At 39.3% G+C, this 22,859-nt stretch overlaps 4 protein-coding genes across 11 annotated transcripts; 3 read left to right on the top strand and 1 right to left on the bottom strand.

Moving 5' to 3' along the window:
- The first annotated feature begins 708 nt into the window (after positions 1 to 708).
- On the top strand, positions 709 to 9,347 carry Zw (glucose-6-phosphate 1-dehydrogenase Zw). 4 transcript variants are annotated; one of them, XM_011138418.3, is made up of 7 exons: positions 710 to 1,110; positions 6,445 to 6,569; positions 7,020 to 7,384; positions 7,668 to 8,266; positions 8,342 to 8,547; positions 8,665 to 8,825; positions 8,910 to 9,347. In XM_011138418.3, exons 1-7 carry the CDS (start codon positions 1,092 to 1,094, stop codon positions 8,998 to 9,000), a joined length of 1,566 nt encoding a protein of 521 aa, XP_011136720.1. In that variant the 5' UTR covers positions 710 to 1,091; the 3' UTR covers positions 9,001 to 9,347. The 4 variants fall into 4 exon arrangements, with proteins under 4 accessions (XP_025155523.1, XP_011136720.1, XP_011136719.1 ...); XM_011138417.3 differs by lacking the exon at positions 710 to 1,110 and adding an exon at positions 3,964 to 4,973; XM_025299737.1 differs by lacking the exon at positions 710 to 1,110 and adding an exon at positions 5,310 to 5,496.
- Positions 9,345 to 15,635, bottom strand: Strip (striatin interacting protein). 2 transcript variants are annotated; one of them, XM_011138420.3, is made up of 13 exons: positions 14,878 to 15,635; positions 14,329 to 14,474; positions 13,711 to 13,824; positions 13,324 to 13,607; positions 13,060 to 13,238; positions 12,650 to 12,963; positions 12,293 to 12,509; positions 12,075 to 12,229; positions 11,738 to 11,982; positions 11,371 to 11,598; positions 11,103 to 11,274; positions 10,791 to 10,995; positions 10,442 to 10,707 (listed from the first exon to the last, which is right to left on the bottom strand). In XM_011138420.3, exons 2-13 carry the CDS (start codon positions 14,404 to 14,406, stop codon positions 10,442 to 10,444), a joined length of 2,457 nt encoding a protein of 818 aa, XP_011136722.1. In that variant the 5' UTR covers positions 14,407 to 14,474; positions 14,878 to 15,635. The 2 variants fall into 2 exon arrangements, with proteins under 2 accessions (XP_025155521.1, XP_011136722.1); XM_025299736.1 differs by lacking the exons at positions 14,329 to 14,474; positions 14,878 to 15,635 and adding an exon at positions 14,134 to 14,322 and having other exon boundaries at positions 9,345 to 10,707.
- Positions 15,636 to 16,424: 789 nt separating this feature from the next.
- LOC105181556 (40S ribosomal protein S16) lies at positions 16,425 to 17,518 on the top strand. Its single transcript, XM_011138416.3, has 5 exons — positions 16,425 to 16,547; positions 16,635 to 16,679; positions 16,770 to 16,901; positions 17,152 to 17,266; positions 17,347 to 17,518. Exons 1-5 carry the CDS (start codon positions 16,539 to 16,541, stop codon positions 17,490 to 17,492), a joined length of 447 nt encoding a protein of 148 aa, XP_011136718.1. The 5' UTR covers positions 16,425 to 16,538; the 3' UTR covers positions 17,493 to 17,518.
- Positions 17,519 to 18,443: 925 nt separating this feature from the next.
- C1GalTA (Glycoprotein-N-acetylgalactosamine 3-beta-galactosyltransferase 1) lies at positions 18,444 to 22,538 on the top strand. Of its 4 annotated transcripts, none has more exons than XM_011138414.3 (7): positions 18,444 to 18,919; positions 20,266 to 20,391; positions 20,811 to 20,964; positions 21,078 to 21,265; positions 21,362 to 21,569; positions 21,647 to 21,785; positions 21,869 to 22,538. In XM_011138414.3, the coding sequence occupies exons 3-7, from the start codon at positions 20,934 to 20,936 to the stop codon at positions 22,410 to 22,412; spliced, it is 1,110 nt and encodes a 369-aa protein (XP_011136716.1). In that variant the 5' UTR covers positions 18,444 to 18,919; positions 20,266 to 20,391; positions 20,811 to 20,933; the 3' UTR covers positions 22,413 to 22,538. The 4 variants fall into 4 exon arrangements, with proteins under 4 accessions (XP_011136716.1, XP_011136715.1, XP_019696186.1 ...); XM_019840627.2 differs by having other exon boundaries at positions 18,447 to 18,919; positions 21,090 to 21,265; XM_011138413.3 differs by lacking the exon at positions 20,266 to 20,391.
- Positions 22,539 to 22,859: the final 321 nt, after the last annotated feature.

Here is a 22,859-nt window from a genome sequence, read left to right on the forward strand (position 1 = left end):
TTTACCACCAAGACTTAAAAGTGGATGTGGCATCGTAATTCTCCTCTCAAAATGGATGCAGATGGCGCCCATTTCCAGTGCAGAGAAATCGGTGTCACCGAAAACGCCGTTTTGGCCGCTCTCAGCTTCCTCTCTGCTACAATGCCACTAGGCATTGTCATGTATATTCAAATACTACATTGGCACAAAGAAAAAGAAAAGAGAGCCGTTATATGTGTACATTTTTGCATGATCTTATATCATTATAAAATATTTTATAATTGTAAAAAGAACTCAGCAAAGAGGGTCATACTGGTCATTTAATATCTCAGCAGTTAAAGGGTTAAACAATATTTACAGGCATACATTAGCTTTGTATGCGCGAACGACGCTGCTGTGATCACGCTGTACAAATAGCGTACATACAAATACGACTATGTGCTAATAATAATAGATGGCAGCACCTTACGGTTGAAACGTTTCAATTTAATCTTATTCGTGCGACATACGACTACAATGCGTTACCTCAAATCACATTACATTCGAATTGACTTTTACAGCGCGCGAATACACACTGACTGGTTTTCCGAATTTCGAGTAGATTCGTTCTTTTGAAGATTTCGATTTGGGAACATGATTTTATTGCTTTCTTCCTCTGCCGGGAACAAACGCGCGTACTCATGCAGAGTGCGCGAGAGTATAGAGAGAGAAACAGGTTTTACGTAGAGTGGGGAATATTGCGTAAATCGCGTTAAACGACTCTCAAAATTGTATTCTAGTGCTCGTTATAGTTTTCGGGATCGCGACGATAAAATAATAAAAGAACAAATCGCGGATCGCGACGTGGGGAGGGAATCGAATGGCGATTTTTGCCTACGGGGGAATCAGGAGATCGTCGGCGAAATACAGAGAGGGGGGACTCCTTGAGGGAACGGGTACACCACACCTCGCCTTGGTGCAGAGCGGTATATTACTCCGCGCATTTAACCTCCAATTTGTGCGTGAGGTGTGTCATTTTGGCGGCAAGGTCGCTCGTCGTTCGAGAACGCTGGCGTGAAGAAGCGACGAATTTTCGCAGACAGCTGAACTTCCACGTGAAACGAAGAACAACGATGGCGGAACACAGAAGAAGTGAGTTTTGCTCGAGAGAAATTTTACCGCGGAATCTTTTCTCCCGACTTTGTTCCTCCGATATTATCGACGCGGAGGAATGTTTCGCGTTTCGCACAATTATTGCATTTTCGCAACTAAGAATAGACATGGTGGTGTGCACTCGTGACTCGCACCTGACGCGCTATAAACGTGGTTATCTGTCTTTATTTAATTTAATTTAATTAAATGCAATATCGCAGAATGATCGTTTTTGCCTCTAAATGTACTAATATACTGTCACTAACCACACCTATGTGTTGTTTCCCTGTGAAATGTTAAGCTCGCTGAATTCACGTGACGATTTCGTTAGTGAGTTTCTTTTTCTTAGTTCACGCGACACGTCGACCGATTTTACCGCGTTAATTCTCCTGATTTTTTGCGGTGCGCTGAGCTTACGGACGTGATAATGCAGCGTGACTAGAACATAAATAATAATGACTCAGCAGCTCAGAGTGTCTCGTACGTTACGCAGTCGCGTGACTTTAGTCGAGTTCCCTCAAGTCCTCGCGCCGTTTGACGTTAACGAACGTTAATCCGGCCGCGGATAATGCGTTTTCCGATGATCGCCCAAAGTTGAAATTAACGTCGCATTGTACGACCGAGGTACAAAACGGATTTAATGCAGTGATCATCATGACGATGCGATGAAATTCCTTATGAACGCGAAATACCATTCGCGTTCGTCGAGAATATGCTCGACGAATGAGACGCGTTTATTTAAAGCGCGCGTTTAAAGCCGAACAAACGCGAACGCTGACGCGTGAAACAATTGCTGTGTCGAAACATTTCGGACGAAGAAAAATCATAGGCGTATACCCCGTGCACGGAAGTGATCGATTTTGAAATCAAAGATACACAAGACAACGTAGAAAATAGACGATCGGGAGTATGACAGCGACTTAGCTGCATGTTAGACTGCAAGGCGGCGGAGGTCACTTCGCGATTTCAAATGCGCGGCTATTTTCGAATTCTACTTGGATATCGGTGGACTTCGAGTGCGAAGGCTCACCGCGTCGCAGATAAAACGGAATCGCGTGTTCGCGTGATTAAAGCGTGACGAGTCGCGCGCGACCGTCATAAGGCTGCGTTCTATGTGGAAACTCGGCGATAAGATCGTACGATCTTTTTTATTATTCTCACTCTCTCTCTCTCTCTCTCTCTCTCTCTCTCTCTCTCTCTCTCCTTCTCTCACGCAGTCTCACGCGCCAAGGAAGAATTCTATTCGGACACGGAGAAAATAATATCCGCGCGATAAATGACGGCACGCACACTGGCCGTGTGCTTGTTATCGCGAGATGTAAACGGCGGTAATATATACGGTAGCTCTCAAGCGGGATTTGCGACAGGTCGAGCTTGTCAGATCTTTCTCTGATAATTACAACAATAGGTTGCCCGGTCGAGGAGCATCGGGAATCGAGAATGACGAAGGTATTGTATTCTACGACGACGACGGTGAGTCGTCTTTTTTTCTCGTGTCGTGTCGCCGAACCGAATCGTAACATTGTGAAAATCGAAGAAGGGGAACAACGTAATCTCCTGTAGAAAGAAAGCGTTTCGCAGTCGTCGGTGTGATTCATTTCAGGCCAGTTTAAAAAGTAGGTCCGTGTCATTAATTTAATGCCGCTGGCATATTGCACAACACAATGTTGCACAAGGGTGCAATTACGTATCTAATCTGTCCGTCAATCGCGTTGATCGCCTCTCGTAAAAGTTCGTTGCTCGTTGATGTTAATAACGCCAGAGTGAATGCAACATTTATTTGGAAAAAAAAATAATTTCAGGTACTTGAAGAATTTACTGCGTAAATGATTGTTTATATTAACTTGTAATAATAATTATGGGCTTCTTTCTCTTTAATTGTACGGGGAAGAAGTTTTGTAATTTTTATAACAATAAAATATATTTTAAATACAAGTAGAGAGAGAGAGAGAGAGAGAGAGAGAGAGAGAGAGAGAGAGCGAGCGTGACGAAGATAAGAAATGTTTCGAATAACAATCTGCGATTTGCTCAATTTTTATCAGTTCTATCTCTGCGAAGAGATAGAAATCTATTTCACGTAATTGACAATCTCGATCGAGCTTCGTGAATATTGTAAAATAATTCGCGACGATGGAAAATTGTGATTTCGCCACTCTGACCGGCGAATTTTTCATCGTCATCAAACTTTGATCGAATGGAGTCAACGTTCTTGTTTTGCTTCTTAAGTTTCTTAACTTAACTTTTCGCGTTCTGACTCGCATTTGTATAATATCAAAGTGATTATGAAATAAATGATGTCTTAAGCGTTACCCATTAGCGTTACAAGTTAGCTTGAATATATATTATACATTCCTTGGTTTCACATGATAAGTTTATGAACAGAGACGCCATATCACAGGGACAAAAGATTCGGTTCGTTCAAATAGATCTCCTATTGTCTGCAGATTAGATAAAAATTTGCTCTCGTGGGGACAAAAAGATTCCTATCCTTAGAGGAGAAGATTCTTGTTCCTACAAGAGAGGTCTGTGTTCACTTTATTGTTCCTAATTATTTATTTATTTCAATCGAATTTTTCACGTAACCAAGTGAATTTTCGTTCTTTGCGACAGAGATATCATTCCTGATGAACCCTGATGAAATTCCTTATGAGTTTTCGTTTAGTCCCTGCTGGACTGTCACATAAACGAGACGTTTCTTTTGCTGTGTATCCAGTCAGCAATTATGAGCAATTTGAGTGATCGTCGCTGAGTGATTATCTCTGCGGTCATTGAATTTGATTCAACGTTCCGATGCAACCGGTTTTTATTAAAGATGTCTAAAAAGGTTCGTAACGGAATATGGAAGAAAGAGAAACAGCGTGTGCGGAAAAAGGAGAACTCGATCTAGCTGAATTCCTGTTACTTGAGTCTTGGCAGAAAATTCGATTGCGGAAAAGAAAAGATTCCTACCTGGAGGTTTCTACACATTAAATTGCTCTCAGGTATCTTTGCCGAGTTTTAAGGCAGATAAATGTTCAGACAAGAGTTTCCAGTTGCGATAACACGGAGACGTTATACGACCCGACATTTTCTTTTCCATGTAGGCTGATATCCTGAATCCCGAACCATCCTGAATCCATATCCTGAAACAGATAGATGTCTATAAGAAAAAGATACAGAGAAAAAACGACGATAACAAAGAAGAAGAAGGAGAAGAGGAAAAAAAATGTCTTACATGTATCGACTTTCGTTCACTTTGTACATCCGCCAAAGATATATGCTCATTCTTTTTGCGTCATTACCGTCAGATATCCTTGACTATAACTTCTCCGCGTAACACATCGTTACATAATAGCGTGGATGGTCATTTTACTTCAATACGCTTCTAATTAGTGCACGGGCAGATATTTTGTTGACTTTTACCTGCTCGCGCGTGTCTTCGTCGATATTTTTTGTTTTCCTGTCCTTTTTTTCTTTTAAGGCCGAATGTCACGGACGTATGTGCACTCGGCAAGAATAATTAGCATTAATTATATACTCGCATAAAACTCCGTTTAACGTAAAAATACGAAATTATGCGCGTACGAAGATACTTACGGAAAAAGGAGGGAAAGGAAAGCATTAACAGCAAACGGGCCGATTGGCTTAAGCTGTTTATCTAGGATCGTTCACAATTACCTCGCAAGCGTTCATGTTTTTCGAAGAATGCCAAGATACACGGCAGGTCGACTTGACGCTCAGTCAACGCGTCGCAGCTGAAGTGGCTGGATTGCCGAGAAAGATCAGCGAATTCAATTTTTATAAATAATCGATTGCACGGCTCATTTAGTGTCCTTTCAACTTTGCAACCTGCGGAACCATGAAAACTGCGAAGAATCTCCCGAGTAAGTTCAAACGTCGAATCGCACTTATCTTTTGTACTAAGATGTAACTGACAACTGGCAAGTTCGAAGTACTAATCGAAAGAGCTACTAATCAATATTATATAAAAAAGAAAATTGCACTGTTTGCGAGTAAATCCAAAACTTTTTCGAGGGCACATGTTGAAATTATCCTTTTCTTCTGTATTATTTTTGATTTTTAAACTTTGAAGTACGATGAACTGTTGAAATAAATTCAGTAGGTATATTTTTTTCAAGATGTGAAATATTACACGCAATAATTCACAAGTAATTTATTTTTTTTTAGACGTTAAATAGATAATCTCGTAAAAATCTTACGGATGTACGTACAGAGAAAAGGACAATAAAAGTACATTGTCATTAAAAATTGTTTCCATGATACATTTGGAATATTTTGGCAAATATCTTCATGTTATTGTACGACAAAGATTCTGACTGCTTATTTCGGACTAAACCTGTACAGTTCAATTTTCACGTTGGAGTAACATTGTACGGCCGATCGAATGTGAGTCAAAATAAAAAGTAGAAATTGTGACGCTGCGCGGTCATATCTAAAACCGAAATAATAATAAAGATCAATATATATGTAATTCGAGATACGTAGTCATAACGCAGTCAATGTTACGATTATCGTACGATCAAAATGTTATACAAATAAACATGCAAGAAATATCGTTAAAGCTTCGTCTACGTACCGGCCAACTTTCATGAATATCTAAATATTATTTTACGATATAAGTAAAGCGATGGTATATCTTCATGACGCTAGTTTCATATAAATTATACGAGTCAACTGCAAGTTTAAAAATAACACGTAGTGTAGTACAAAAATAGAAATTAATACAAAAGAAAATACTATAATTTTTTCATGCAGTCTCGATGATCGATATAATAATGGAGAAATTTCTTTTCTTTCTTTTTTTAATAATAACAATAACAGTAATTTTGGCAGCTACCTTCATCGATATGATATGTAATGAATATAATAATTACATTATGCAACATTGCATGTTACACAATGTCGGTTTTTTTTTCAAAACATCGTTTATTTCTTCACGTTTATTCTTTCACGTTTTTTTGCGTCAAATTTATTTGAAAGAGAGAGAGAGAGAGAGAGAGAGAGAGAGAGAGAGAGAGAGAGAGAGAGAGAGAGAGAGAAGAATCTGCTATTAAAATTTAAATTATTTCTTTTATTCAGTAATAAATATGTTGGAGGTCGTTTGTATAGTTTCAATGCATGCATTCGTTGAGCGACTAATTGTAAAGAGTATTTAAAGTACGAAGGAATAATGCAACTTTTGACTAACGAAAGTTTATACACAGTAGATACACCATATCGTAATGACATGTGCGTTACATAAAGCTCCGGAAATATAGTACAATGTGCATTATAAAATGTAATGTATTCGTGTGCATGGATACGCAACAATACGTGATATTAATAATTTCCTAGAGATATCGACGGAGGAGAGCCTGCTGTACATCAGGCAATCTCTCAAGTCAAACGAGATGGACCATTTGGAAGGGACTCACTTCGACAGGCATATTCCTCATGTGTTCATTATTCTCGGGGCGTCTGTAAGTTTGCAACTTTTTCAAGAGCAGTCTAGAGTACAGAGAAAAAATCGGAGAAGTATTCGGCCGCATTGAAATTCGTTTGGGACAGTCAAGTCGGGGGAGAGAACAAGTGAAGAAATCTTCCAAAAGAATTTTCCACACGAATCTTTCTGTCGTATCTTCGTCTGGTCGTTAGATAATAAATCGTTAGATAGAAGTCGTCAGTTACGTGAATCATTTCTTTCCCTTAGATGGCAGGAAACGAGCTACACAAATAGAGTATTTTTTCCGCGTAGAAACGATCAGTGACGCGACCAAATGTAAATTCGAAAGCGCGAATAATTGGGCGAAAATTTTATTTTCAAATGTCGAGATTCACGCGTTTCACAGACACATTTTCTCAACGTTCGATTCCGTCGAGCGATTTTATTAATGAGACACTAATGAGACGCATGTTGGCGACGAAAAAAGGGTGATCTCGCCAAGAAGAAGATCTACCCGGTCCTCTGGTGTCTCTTCCGGGACAGTCTCCTGCCGAAACCCACCGCATTCGTCGGCTACGCCAGGTCGCCGTTGACGCTGCAGAAACTGCGCGAGAAGTGCGAGCCGTACATGAATGTGAAGTCGTACGAGGCCGGGAAGTGCGACGAATTTTGGAAGTTGAATCATTACGTCTCCGGCACGTATGACTCGCACGAAGACTTCCAGAGGCTGAATAACGAATTAAAGAAACACGAGCAGGGGAACGTCGCGCACAGGATCTTTTACTTGGCGCTGCCGCCGACCGTCTTCCACAACGCAACGGTGCACATCAAAAATGCCTGTATGGGAGACAAGTAAGCAATGTGTGACCCTTGAAATTTGTAGAAGTAGCAATAAATTGAGGAATGATCCTATCAAGCATTCAGCATATTCCCCGTAGCACTCACGATATCAGGAGAATGTTCTCCGTGAATTCATTTAATTACCTCGCAGAGAGAGAAAGAGAGAGAGAGAGAGAGAGAGAGAGAGAGAGAGAGAGAGAGAGAGAGAGAGAGAGAGAGAGAGAGAAATGAGAGCGCCTTCAAGTTGCTCCCTTTATGAGGCAGCTTCCAGCTAAAATTCACGATAAACTTGCAGAGGATGGACGAGGGTCATCATCGAGAAGCCGTTTGGCTTCGACGCAGCCTCGTCGAAAGTGCTCTCCGATCACTTAGCGTCGCTGTTCAGCGAAGAGCAGGTCTATCGTATCGATCATTACCTCGGCAAAGAGATGGTACAGAACCTGATGACCCTGCGCTTCGGCAACCGAGTGTTCAACCCGACGTGGAACAGGGACAATATAGCCTCGGTGCAGATCACTTTCAAGGAGCCGTTCGGCACCGAGGGTAGAGGCGGCTACTTCGACGAGTTCGGCATCATTCGCGACGTGATGCAGAATCATCTGCTGCAGATCTTGTCTCTGGTGGCTATGGAGAAGCCCGTATCGTGCCACCCGGACGACATCAGGAACGAGAAGGTGAAGGTTCTGCGGTGCATCAAGGAACTGGAGCTCGAGCAAGTGGTCCTCGGTCAGTACGTCGGCGATCCGGAAGCGGAGGATCCGAGTGCGCGTTTAAGCTACTTGGACGATCCCACGGTGCCGTCCGACTCCAACACGCCGACCTTCGCATTCGCCGTGTTGAAGATAAACAACGAAAGATGGGACGGAGTACCGTTCATCCTCAGGTGCGGGAAAGGTAAATGTACTCGGAGGAGATCCTTCGCTTGGCGAACGACGGACTGTCTCCTCTAACGTTGGCGACGTGTCGCAGCTCTGAACGAACGAAAGGCCGAAGTCAGGGTCCAGTATCAGGATGTACCTGGCGACATCTTCGACGGGAAGGCGAAGAGGAACGAGTTGGTGATAAGGGTGCAGCCTGGCGAAGCGTTGTACGTCAAAATGATGACAAAGTCACCCGGTATCACGTTCGACATGGAGGAAACGGAATTGGATCTCACTTACAGCAATAGATACAAGGTGAGCAACTTACGCAAGAATCAAAGAACGAAGCTTAGCTCTAGGTTAACGATATGATAGAGCGCGACAAGTTGCGTCGACGAAGGACGACCGAAGAACGTACCATATTTTTTGTAGGGCTTGAAATTACCGGATGCGTACGAAAGGTTAATCCTGGACGTGTTTTGCGGATCGCAAATGCATTTCGTGCGAAGCGACGAATTGAATGAAGCGTGGCGCATATTCACACCATTGCTGCACCGGATCGACAAGGAGAAAATCCGGCCGATACTTTACAAGTGAGTGGCATGTAATATGCAAGCGGAACAAATATTTTTCAAATGACTATCGCAAAACATCTGATTCTTCATTGAATATTTCAGGTACGGATCTCGAGGACCGAAAGAAGCTGACGATATGGCAAAGGAAAATAATTTTGCTTACTATGGTTCGTACAAATGGGTGAAACCGTGACATTAACATCGTCTGCCGCGCGAAAGATTCATGCTCGTGCAAAGTACAAATCTCGACATAAATCTACGACTTAGCTGAACATATGAAAAAACCTGTGATTGTCACATTCCGAAAGTTTGACACTCGATCTATTTCTACAGTTTTATATAATATTTTTATATATATATATATACATCTGTCTTTTTATATATATCTGATTTACAATTGTTTCTATGTTTCGTCTCTATGTTCCTATATTTTGTTTGGTTTTTTATCAAAATCTCGCATCGGAGGTCAAAACGTCAAAACAATTCAAGAGTATATCCTGATTGCTCTTGCGATGAAATAAATTTCGCACTTCCTAATTATGTAGATCAGTTTTATTAAACCTTAATGATTTAAACATGATGCCAATCGCGTACTCTGTACAAGATCTTTAATAACATAAATTATACAATACTAGAATTTTTGAGATTATCCAATTACAATGACTATAAATAAGGGAAAGTTGAATTGCCATGTGTAAATGTGTGTGTATGTGTGTCGTGTAGGTATATGTGTGTGTTTGTACCTACTGTGAAAAATCCTTAATTTACGTGTATCAAGATAAGCGACAGCCAATCATCCTGCATTTTACACTATATTTCACGACTCCCTAAAATCCTGCTATTATTCAGCTCTCCCTTATACGATAAGACCAACTATACATGAATATATAGATACAAATTGATGTCATGATTAATGGTGAGCCGAAGATATATGCGAATATTTATATGTAATAGTTATAATGTTATAAAATATGGTGCAGATCGAGAAGAAGTAAGATAGCCTCTGCACTCGTACATTAAAATTCTCTCCGAGTTCATTGTACCAGACATGATGTAGAAAGGGTCGCGAACATGTAGAAAACATATAAAATGTAGGAAAATTGAATTTGGCGTATCGGTACGTGTAAATTATGTTACGATGCACACTGACTTTTAAGTCAGGGAAATCCAGATCGTTAACGGCGAGAGAATCAAGGTACTTTACTAAAACGCGCGTTACGTCCCGATAATCATGACGAGAGAGGGAAGTACGTTTGCGTAAAATTAGCGATATCTAACGATAAAGAAATGACTACAAGCATTTGCACATTGCACAAATTGAATACAAAAGAAATCCGAAACGTTATGCACGTTTCACCGGAAGTAATCGTGTTGAAAGACGCCAGTTTCTTCGCTAAATCTTCCTTTTTTTCAGAATAGGACCATTTACCGCGGTACCAAATGCAACTTGTCTGAAACTTTTGCAGAGTCGATATGGCAATGTTCTTCCTCTCCTTCTATCCTTTCATTCTTTCTTTTTCTCTTGAACACTTCTCACAACGCCATGTAATTCGTAGAAACGTCGAAATTTCATTCGAGGTCTGTGATTTAATGAAAATACGATTTCTATACGCGTTTCACACTTATTAACAAACTTAAATTTCACACGCCGCGGGGTCCAGCAGTTCGTCCCAATTGATACTCCTCTGAAATACTTCCTGCTGCAACCACAATTCGTAGTGTTGTTTAAATTCCTCCGTCAATTCCACGCTCGCACCGAGCACCGACGTGACTGACGCGTCGACCGGCTCCAGCTCCTCGTCTCTCGGTGCATTCGAATATCTTCGATTATTGAACTGATCGACGCAGGTGCGCAGCTCGCACTCTTCCACTTGGAAGTCCCACGGCCGCGCTTCTAAATCTAATCGATCGACGTGATTAGGACATGTGATTCTCATGCACTTGTCAATTTCGCTATCGTCGAAAATACTTCAAATTAATTACCATTGCCATACGCCCAGTCGTCGTTCAGACGATGTCGGACCTTCGCATAAATTACACTAATGGTCTTCATGTTCGTCTTCCTCCACTGTCGACCGAGGTACTTGGTTTGCATTTTCAATAATTTTAATACATATAACTGCATCATCGCATGTCGAACTTTCAACGTGCGTTTTAAAATGGGCGCTGATTTGAAAACAACCAACATCTGTGTGTGTGTGAATGAATCGAGCGCGTGTTAATTATCTCTTTTTTTTTCTTCTTCCGTATAATTGCAATCTCTCTGATATGAGCAATTTTAGCTAACTGACTCACCATTATTCTACTGTGTTTCCACTTGGTTAATTTGTTCAGAATTCTTAGCAAATTAATGCAAGAGAAAACGTTCCTCCAGGAGAAGCTTTGACTGTGACCGATTTCAAGACTTTCGGTGGTTAACTCCGGTTGATCACCGATGACGCACATGGGGAAGTCCAGAATAGGAATACTACGGCGATACAAATCAGCGGTTACGTCTAGAGTCGGAGTCGGAGTACGTACGACCGGAAGAAAATCGCGGTTTCGCAATCGCGTTTGTACTTACACATTCTTCGCTTCAATATAAGCTATGATGTTTTGGTTTAAGAACTTCAATACAAGAGGTATGCAATTGGCGAACACTAAATGCTGCGACATAAATTCGAACTGGTATATGTGATTCAATTTCAAGTGCTTAAGTAACAGTAATAAAATTGCGGAAACAGCTTTAACAATTATCTCTTTGTGCCGGTTAACATCGATTCCTAGTTTCATCGACTGCAGCACCGTCATTCTAAAAACGCGAGTAGATATGACAACCAATCACACTCTAGTATCATAAAATTATATCAATAAATGAAAAGAGACAAGTTATTTAACATCCTGTAGAAAGTACAGGCATGTAACTGTCACACATTATTGTTCGTACTCACGGCATTTCCTCCGGCAACACGTCAGCCAGGATATTAATACTGTCCGACTTAGATTTACTAGTTGGTGCAGCAGCGAGCAATATCTTCAGCAACGCGATCATGTACTGCGGTAAATTCGGTAATATGGCTTGATAAAGAATCTCCGTCGGTGTCTGACGAAGTGGCGGTTCCGAAGTGCTCATCGGATTTCTCGCTATCTCCTCCTCCTTTCGTATTTGAGTTTCAGCTAGAGACGTGTACATATGCTAAAATATATAGCAATCAGTATATCAGTACATGTGCCGTACGGGGGGTACTACGATAGAAAATATCTAGATAAGAAGACATGTAAAGATACCTTTTTCAGGGTAGTAACGCCTTCGTGAATTGGTTGAGGCAAACCCGCTAAACTCTCCCTGTCGCCTTGTAACTTATAACCGACGAATTTCAGTCTCGCGACTTCCAGGAAACTGTCTACATCTTTTTGCCTCACCTTGGGTGTCCAAGGTAAACCTAATCAGCGATGTCGTAAATTAACATCAGACACGAATTGGCAGAACCGAGGTAAGATCTTACCCTTTCCCTTTATAAGCTGCGGAGTACTTGGCCTCAATTGCGACTGGTTATTCTGATCTTCGTAATACGTCTGGTTCCAACTGCCAGGTCCGCCAGGCCCCAGGAATACGATCAGTTCACCGTCACCCTCGTTCGTTGCAGTATTGTTTGCAGGTTCCCCTCCTTCGTATTCCATACCTAAGCCTGGATCATCCAACGAGCTTTGTTTCATCAGACTCTGGAAAGCATCTGACGATGTAAGAGCTGCACGCGAGCGTTACCGCGAGCTATATATATATATATATATATATATATATATATATATATATATATATATATATATATATATATGGCAATTTCAGATCAATGTTGAATTACCCGACGAAACGGTCGATTGTTCCTCTTTTGATTCTGCGTTTCAATTAGATCTGCCGCACTCATGGGCGGAGAGCTGGCCCTCATAGTTCTGGCGACCTCGATAGTATCTTCTTGTTGCGTGTCGAGACCGGCCTCCTCGCGATATTGCTTCTTCAACTCTCTGAGCGTGTCGATGCCGCCAAGAGAGACCAAGATTAGCTTCCACAGAAGCAAAAGAACCTTCTTCATGGGAAAATGTGGCGCTGAGCCGCTGCAGAAGCACGTCACCATGCCGAGAAGTTTAACAATCAGTAACTCTTCTCCGTACGGATTTACTGCGGAGGAAACATTTATCCACTAGTATTTTACAGAGATGCAGCTTTCCCAGATTGTGATACATTAAGGCGCACCGAGCAAATGTAGTAACATACCGAGGTCCTCTTTGAAAGCTTCAACATTGTCCTTGTAATCGCTCTGCTCGATATTTTTCAATTCTTCCCTCATAGCTTCTGTTATAATGTACAAAACGGACAGAATGACTCTTAAGTCTATCGAATCAGCGAGACTAACAGCTAGCTTTCTCATTGCTGAGGTAGCAGTTGTGCTATTTCTGCAAATAATCGTTCAATATATATATAGGAAAGTCAGGCAATATATTTGTACATGTCGATTTTAGCAGGTACAAACGATCTTACTCAATCTCAATGTTTAGCAGTTCAACAAATGCTGGAAAAATGCCAGCTTCATAAAGTAACATTACGTTTGTCCTAGTCCAGTCTTGTTGTTCCTTGTCAGACTGTACCTCAGCCCAACAACCCTGAGCCAAATAAAGAATGCATCGAGCAGCCTTCATCCTAAGCTGCTTATTAGAGATCTCCAATTGATCCAACAATTTGTAGATCACTGACTTCTGTTGTGGCCTTGTCAAGTTTAGCCACCACGGTCGTAACTTGTACCACTCCATCTGATCCTCAAATGCCTGGAATTTGCAAAAATAAATATTGAATCTACCTTTCTGCTATAAACTTGACTAGCTTTGCTCACTTTTATCATGAGAAAAATTTATCAAGACAGAATATTACCTTAAGATTAAGTTGTAATTCATATTGTTCTGTATAGCTATACAATTCTGCAATTTCATTGGCGTGTATGTCAGTGTCATCATAAATAAACTCCAAATCTGTCCTGTTTCCTTCCTGAAACATCAAGAAAAATAAAACAATAAAACAACAAGGCAAAAAGTAAGAAAAAAACTTGAGTAATCATCATTGAAGCACTATGAGCAAAAGAAAATTGCCATCTGCTGGACACAATTGTCTTATACTGAGTTTATTCTCTCTGTGACATCCGAAAGAAATAATCTTTTCTTTCAGAGCGTATTCTTCAAGAGAAGACACATTTTACATAAACACTATCTACAGTCAAATACAAAGCAATATGCAAACTACACATGGGAACAGCTATGGTATATCACACATGTTGTATATATTTATAAGTATCATTACTTGTGGTTATTATCAATTATTAGGTATTTGGCGGTATTATTTCGATCAGGATGAAATTATAACAAAAATTGCCGTATGGGAATGCTGTCGAAGAACAGGTTAGAAGAAGGGTGAATGCAAGTTCTTGTTTGTGGCTGCATCGCCGCGTTACGCTAATTCTCGAGGTACTTTCGAGAGCGCGGACATTCGACTCACATCGCTGCTGGCTGCTCGCCGATAAGAATACACTATCGAGGAACGGGGAACGCATTTTCCGTTCCCGTTCGCGTCCATTCCGACGTCACGAAACCAAGGAGCAGAATCGCACGGGCTTAGCCGTGAAGCGCTATTTGTTCTGCCATCTACCAAAACACGAGGAACTATTATGGAGAGCCAGTACCACATGCATGCATGAGTGTGTGTGTGTATGTGTGTGTGTGTATATATGGTATATGCGGTATATGGTACATGCATGCTCAGCATTTTGTTTATATAGCATGCATTTGCTGCATCCAACAAGCCAGGTTTTACTTGACAGCGATGGAGAGTCGGCCTGGAAAAATTGGGAATATTCTAAGAGGTTTTTAAAGCAATATGAGAAAAAAAATTGAAGGGGCTTACATGCACTAGACAAGCACTAGACTATTATTGCCACATTACTATCTTGTCACACTTGACATTTTCCTGCAATGCAACAGCAAGAAATAAAATGCATTCGATACAAGTGTACGATCCGCAATATGAGAGTACGTGCGGTATTCTTACCATATTTAACCTAACACCGTCAAAGAGAAAACAGTCAGCAAAGAATCACGCGGCGGTCATCGGAGTTCCCTGTGCACGTTAGGATGTTGAATGCGACCATCATTGATGCAACCCGTCACATGCCAGTCGTAAACGTGTCTAGCGGTACTCGATGTATCGATGAGCCTGAGTATATTTCCGTCTTTAAACTCATAACACTACTCGCTGTTGCGTTTTATTTCTCAGCGCGGATCGAAATACTTCGAATTCAATTGCTACCGACTGTTAACACACTGCTGCAACTATGAATCACCAATAGAACGGATGAAATAAACAACATATGAAAGCACAGGATACCCTGCGCTATTGCACCCAAGTCTCTTACAGCCAATTGACCAAATATAATTCGGAGCACCATCAAGTGTACCGTCGGAATAATATCACTTAACACCGATCAACAGTGCTCTTTCTTAATTCTGCTTTCAGCCGTCTAATATGATAAATTCTCCAACGCTCCATTGTTCGGTGAATATAATTAGAAGCAGTTCAGTTAAATATCACTGTACCGCGATTGGAGGTTGGAATTGCATCACCGATCAACAGCTTTCTCTCTTTCTCCCTCTCACACGCTCACACCCTCGCAAACTTGCAACAGGGATGGGCAATATCATTTCGATTATTTTGACATCGATTATTTTTATCTTACAAAATCGATTATCGTATGATGTTTTTTCATCCTAATTATTCCCCGAGCGATAGATTTGTCAACTAGACTGGCTAATGGATAAATATCACCTGGGTTACATCTGAAGAAGAAGACGAACGATAGATTCGACCCGTTATGGGCCACTTTTGCCAAGGTTTTGTGTTCGTTTTTACCAACCTTGGTTAATTTAACTGGTTATTCCAACGGAATTGACCAATCGCAATTTCACGTTAATTCGTGGTGACAAGCGCGATTGGTCAATTCCAATAATAATCAGCTGGTTTAGTTAACCACAATAGAAACGAGATTAATAATTTCGTAAGATTTCAATTGAAATTACCTCTTTGCTCTTCATTTTTTTTCTTCTCAAAGCAATTTCATCCTGCCTCCTCTTCCATTGCGTGAGGGAATATACAGAACAGGGTGCATCTTTTTCTACGTGAGCTTTATCCCCACTTCTCGAACATACAGGCTGCGTTCTGAAATTCACTGCCAGTACTAAAAATACATAGTTTGTGTCACGTATACTGTGGATTTTCAGCGCTGGGTATCAATCATGAATTTTTTCTTTTAACGTGAACTCGTGAGAAATGAAAATTTTCTACTGTAAAAATATATGGAAATGTTCACTTTTCACGAGTTCATGCTAGAGGAAAAGATTCATGATTGATACCTTGGTATTGAATACCTTGGTATCGGCAGCCGCAAACGCTCTTCAATTACCTCCGGGCCCCTTGGGGCCCCCCTTGGCCAATACGAAAATTTATTCAGGGTTTACAATCCTAGATAAATTTTTAATTATTTAAATATTTATCCAATTTATTTAAATATTTATTCAATTTACAAATAGTCTTTATATTACCTCGTCGGTGTCTATGCTTTCTTTTCTCCAACGATCTCTCGCTTGATTGACGTGGTAGTCTCACATTGTGTACATCTTTTCCGTTTCGGCTATAGCACGAGATTTTCGAGCAAGATGCAAAAGGTAAAATTTAAAAGATTTTACGCACAAACAAGATCTTATAAGTTTCAAATGTATTTTATTGATATCTTAACGCTTTTCTCTTTTTAGAAACAAAAAGAGCCGATTCATTCGGTACAAGTCTTCGGACGCAAGGTAAGAGATTGTGACGAAAATAAGTGAGGTTATTTTGCCCGCAGTTCTCGTTTGTGCCATGTGCTTGATATAAATTTTCATATATTTTAGAAAAGCGCGACTGCTGTCGCTTATTGTAAACGCGGACGTGGAAATCTCCGTGTCAATGGTCGACCGTTGGAGCTGGTCGAACCACGTGTTTTGCAATATAAATTGCAAGAACCTATCCTACTTCTGGGCAAGGTAAATTGATATAAAACATACTTGAAAAGGTGATATTAACAGCTATCCAACATCGATTCGCAGTACTATTTATTTGTTACCTCCCACTTTTAATCTCAGTTTGCTCTACCTTATGATGTTTCACTTATTCCGAACATGATAATTCATGATTAGAAACAAGAATTCTGAGGTTATAAGTATGAAACTTATTGTTGCTAAATGAAGGTATTTCTTATAACTATAATGATACTTGTTGGTATCTGTGTCCCAGGAAAAGTTTTCAGGAGTTGACATAAGAGTCAGAGTAAATGGTGGTGGCCACGTTGCACAGATATATGCTATACGTCAAGCCATTTCCAAAGCACTCGTGGCTTATTATCAAAAATGTAAGAGAAATTATAAGATAAATATTATTTTCATGATAGCAAAGTATTTTTTAGAGAAGATTACATGATTGATGTTTCAGATGTCGACGAAGCTAGTAAAAAGGAAGTAAAGGACATTCTTATTCAGTATGATCGTACTCTCCTTGTTGCTGACCCAAGGAGGTGCGAGCCAAAAAAATTTGGAGGTCCAGGTGCCAGAGCACGGTACCAAAAATCGTACCGTTAATGTGCTCATTTTATATTATGCATTTTATTCATATTATTGAATAAAAAAAAATATAAAATCTGTGTTGGAGTTTATATTTTCTTCCTATTTCTAATAAAATTCTTTATCTGTATTCAGTAAGATGGATGAATTTAAACAAACTTTTAGTTCAAAAAGATTCAGTTGATAAATAAAGTTATCTTATGTGTTGGCTTAAAAAATTTTAATTTATATGAACATTCACAAAATAAGACTCTACAATAAGAGTAGGATTTTTGTTATAAAAATCTCTGCTATAATCATTGTTTAGTTGGATGCTAAAAAGTGGCTAACAACGTTCGATTTGCACGCTTTACAGCAAAAGCATCATTCTGTCTGTATCGCTCATAACTATGCTAAAATTCAATTAAATCAGTTCCTTAAAACATTTTTCTTCAAAATGCTCTTATATGTATATTTCAGATATAATTTTAACCTATAAATTATCCCACATATCATCTCAACAAAAAACAATATTTATCTTATACACAAATTATGAAAAAGATTTTTACCATTGGTAAGTAAAATTTTCTGCCAAAAAAGTTCTAATTAATCGATTATATTATCGACGATATCAATAAGCGTCAGAATGTGATGTATCAAAGCTCAGATCATAATACATCTTAGGTTTGTTCGTTTCTGGAAAACTTCTGAATTGGTTATAACTACTGCAATAAGTGAGAGTGAAATAAGAGTATACTTGTTTCACTCGAACTTATTGTTCAGCTCTTCGAAAAAACAGACTTTTTTTATCTCAATGAACATTAGCTGTGTTCAGAAATCACAAAACGGTTGCACAAAGGCTGAGTAATTCGTCAACGATTTTATTGGTCCGAGTGCATAAGGATCTAACAGTGAAGACCAATAATCACTAATCGCTCAATGAGAACTTTTCTGAACGCAGCCATCGTATGACGTATGATGCATAAATGTATGGTGTATATAGCTCTTGTTTTGCATCTGGTTATCTCGATCGTGCGCACGGTTACACGTGTGTATAATCAGCCGTGTGAAATGACGGAGTAGCCAGCTCGAGGGGAACAGGATGGACGTGCAAAAAATATGTGATATAACGAACACTCGGCGAAAATTCGCGAGCGAGTATGCAGAGTAAAGAAACATATAATTTTTCGCTGTTTATGATAATGATAAGTTGCGAGTCGCACAATACAAATGCAACGACGATGATATGCACACGCGCGTCGTTATAATCGTGAACACCTCCACGACAGACGCTTGCTTTGCCGACGTGGTACCGAGCGTTATCACTGCATGCGGTATCACACTGAAAACGCAGGAGTCAGAATGGGGACAACAGACTATGATAAGCGACTTTTTTACGAGTGGTTCGTGTAAAATTGACGGTGAGACGATGGCCACTGTACGATTGCTGTTAGCTTAAACGACACGTATGTATATTTTGAGTGTTTAATTTAATGTTGCGCTCAATGGTGTTGTAATGATAACATTATCGTGGGCTCGAATCCATCATTATGCATTTGAGAAGACGCACTTGTTACGCTTGTTCGGGGCGAGAAGATGTAGCCGTGAACATGAAAGTTTTGCAGACGCACATCAATTCCTTAATCTATAATTGATCTCGCGGCTTATTATCGCGTTTAATCTTGTATCCTGTATTAGACAGGGTAAACACTGCATGACGATAGTGATAGTATTTCTCAGAAGATTGGAGGATATACGCGTCGGATTTGTGTAAAAATCATATACTCTCGAGTTTTCCAGTAAATCATATGGGTAACATGTGACGGTGAAATAAGCATTTTGTTATTACTTAAAGATAAATGATGATTATACAAGAGATTATCTCATAGTGCCATAAATATTGTTGATAATTATTGGTCATAGGTTTGTACAGTTTTATACGTATATAAGAGTACATATATCTTTCAGAGATAGGTATAACTCCGTTATACTTATAAATTCCTCCAATAAGGTAACATATTCGTGTATCGCTCATCTATGATCTGATGATTTGTGACAAAGTTTTAATTTGCTAATGAAATTCGTCTAGTGACATGTGATCTATTGATATATAAAACAGTAACTCATACTGTGTGTGTGTGTGTGTTCAACACTATAATAGTATACCTTTTCATATTTCTTCCACAAGTGAAGTGTGTCTTCTGCAGTATAATTTAAATTTTACTTGTTTGAATATCTGCTCTTTCGAGAATACGCAACATGGCTTTATGGATATGAATGACCTTGTATTGAATGCATGTTCCTATCTCATTATTTCCTACATGGTGTACAGCTGCATGTAATTACTATATTGCGTAATGATAACTGGCTGGAACAACATGTTTGCTTTTTCTACCGATCTGTGTTCATGTTTAAACTCACTAATACATGTTAGTAATAAAATGCTTATTTAGCGAAGATAATGTTTCATACCACTCAGCAGTATGTAAACAGCACTAGAAGTAGAAAGACACAGTTCAGTATCAGATCACATCAAACTGTGAATATGATTTATTTGTGAGTCGTGTGTACATTAAGAGAATAAGTGTAACTTGAATAAATTAAGTTTATAGGCAAGATATACTTTTGTAAAGTTTTTGAGCCACTTTATCGCTTTTTATATAACTATCTAATAACGCTGTTCATATCCTAAGCACTATAATTTTAGATCCTGATTGCTGAATTGAATTTATCTTGTATCAAATAACAAAAACATCATTTCCTTATATTAATATAAAGGATCAGTTTTAACTATTCTTTTTGTGGTTAAAAGTGAAATAAGAAGAGGAAAAATGTGCTGTGAAGAGCATTTATCTTTTTGTAACTTATAAGCTTTATATATGAGCTCATAAAAAATGGCCTTGGATAGTTTATCTCATCGATACTTTTGACTTATCAGGTATGCATGGAAGATTTGGGTTTTATTTACGAAGGTGCTAAATGAGTTTGTCTTAACATTGAAGTGATGTAACATTGAATTTGTTAATTTGTGTAATAACATTAATTTAAACTCCATAAAATAATAAAATATAAAGGAATTGTCATGCAATTTTAGAATATAAACAATATTTTTATGTTTGAAAAGGTTCATATAATGTAAATGCTTACCGGTATCTTGTAAATGCAATTCCTATTTATCAGTTAATGCTAAGATATATCATTTATCATTTTTATTATAACATATATTGAAATAAGAGAAATGGATTATTTTTAATGCCACCCATTCAAATATTTAATAAATACCTGTTAAAAATAGGCTTTCTTTGATGAAATTAATAAAATAAATAATCATTGTATAATTTTTCTCAATATTTTCAGAAGACAAAAGTGAAATATTATATCACGCATTTTTACAAGCAAACATGAATAGGAATGAGAGTGTAATTCATACTAAAATATTTATAATATTATCAAATTAAATCGCAGTTTATATGGTATATCATGGTGCAGCAGCGGCTTCCTAGTTTCGATGGTGAGTATTTGTTTAAATACCTGAAAATAGACACATATTCTTCTGCTCATATAAACTCGTAGCTTGTAAGTAAAGATACAACGAATGAAACCGTAATCGAAATTTACGAGCAGTTGTACACGTAGGTGGTCGAAGTGGACGGCGATTTGTATTAACTCTCGCAGTTGGGGTCACTTTCGGTTTCATATTGGCATTGTTGCTTATTACATCCACGAAAGATGTGCCGCATATGTTCAACTGGATTCCGGGTGGCTCCGCCCTTTCCAGAGATCCTCACCATTACTCGGAGTTGGAAGCAGAGGTTGATATGATATCATGTCTAGAATTGTAAGATGCAGATAACTTCTATACTTGTTACCTGACTTATCAATTTTCCGTCTGTCTAATGGCTTGTTAGATTGGACCAGACACTGAAGTAACATTCCATGGTGAAGATGAAGACTTTCATAAAGGGGAAGATAAAGTTGCACAGGATATGGCGAAAAGAGTACGTGTTCTCTGCTGGATCATGACTGGTCCGAAGAATCATCAGAGCAAAGCTCGTCATGTAAAGGCGACATGGGGAAAGCGCTGCAATGTACTCCTGTTTATGAGTTCCGCGGAAGGTCTGATATTTTTAACAAATACATCTGAATAGAAGCGATAGTGAAATAAATTTATACATACTATCGTTTATTTTCAGATGCCAGTTTACCTACTGTAGTATTGCCGGTGAAGGAAGGTAGGGATAATCTATGGGCTAAAACCAAAGAGGCATTCAAGTATGCTTATGAAAAGTACAAAGACAAGGTAGATTGGTTCATGAAAGCTGACGACGATACGTAAGTGTATACTGCCGTTTTCGCAACAATCGTCACTCTCACGTCCTAAAGCTAAAAGCTATTCATACATACGATATTTTCAGATACGTGGTGGTGGAAAATCTGCGGTACATGCTGTCGCCCTATAATCCGAATTCGTCGTTATACTTCGGCTGCAGATTCAAACCTTTCGTAAAACAAGGCTACATGAGCGGTGGTGCGGGATATGTACTTAGCAAGGAGGGTCTACGTAAATTCGTAGAGGAGGGTTTACCTGATAAGACCAAGTGCCGGCCAGACAATGGCGGTGCGGAGGACGTGGAGATGGGGAAGTGCCTGGAGAAGATCGGTGTACACGCGATGGACACGAGAGATCCCCATGGACGCGGTAGATTCTTCCCGTTTGTGCCAGAACATCACTTGATACCTAATCATGTGGACAAGAACTTCTGGTACTGGAAATACATCTACTATAAGACCAAGGACGGTCTGAACTGTTGCTCCGACAGCGCTGTTTCCTTTCATTATGTGTCACCGAACATGATGTACGTTCTAGAATATCTGATCTATCACTTGAGGCCATACGGGATTAATCATGGCCTGAAGAAACTCCCTCCGGATCAAGCGTCAACGTTGACCGATTACTAGTCCGTGAAACATTGTCGTAAATAATAAGTTGCAAATAAATAGATTCTTACGATTTTCGTCTTATACACGATACTAGTCCATTCAAGCCAACGATCAGGTGTAATATGCCCCCCCCCCTCCCGAGAAGATTAAAAGTGTGATATATCGTACTTCTTAGATAAGTAATATGTTTATACGTATCTGTATGTTAAAATTTCTTGGAATGTCATAACTTCGCAGTAAAGATAATTAACGAAAATGTTAATTTACGGGACAGGGTGATATGTACTGCAAGCACAGTAGATAACACCCTAGCAATTTGCGACTCTTTCAATTCAAGTTAGACAAAAAAAGAATCTGTTAAATCACTACCTGGATTCAGTATATAAAAGATCAAATGTGATAATTTTACATAATATACAAGTGTGTAAACTTTACCTTAAATAAAAATATAACTGACAGCAGAGA

The sequence above is a fragment of the Harpegnathos saltator genome, unplaced genomic scaffold, assembly GCF_003227715.2.
Source record: "Harpegnathos saltator strain DR-91 unplaced genomic scaffold, Hsal_v8.6 scaffold290, whole genome shotgun sequence".
Lineage (NCBI taxonomy): Eukaryota > Metazoa > Arthropoda > Insecta > Hymenoptera > Formicidae > Harpegnathos > Harpegnathos saltator.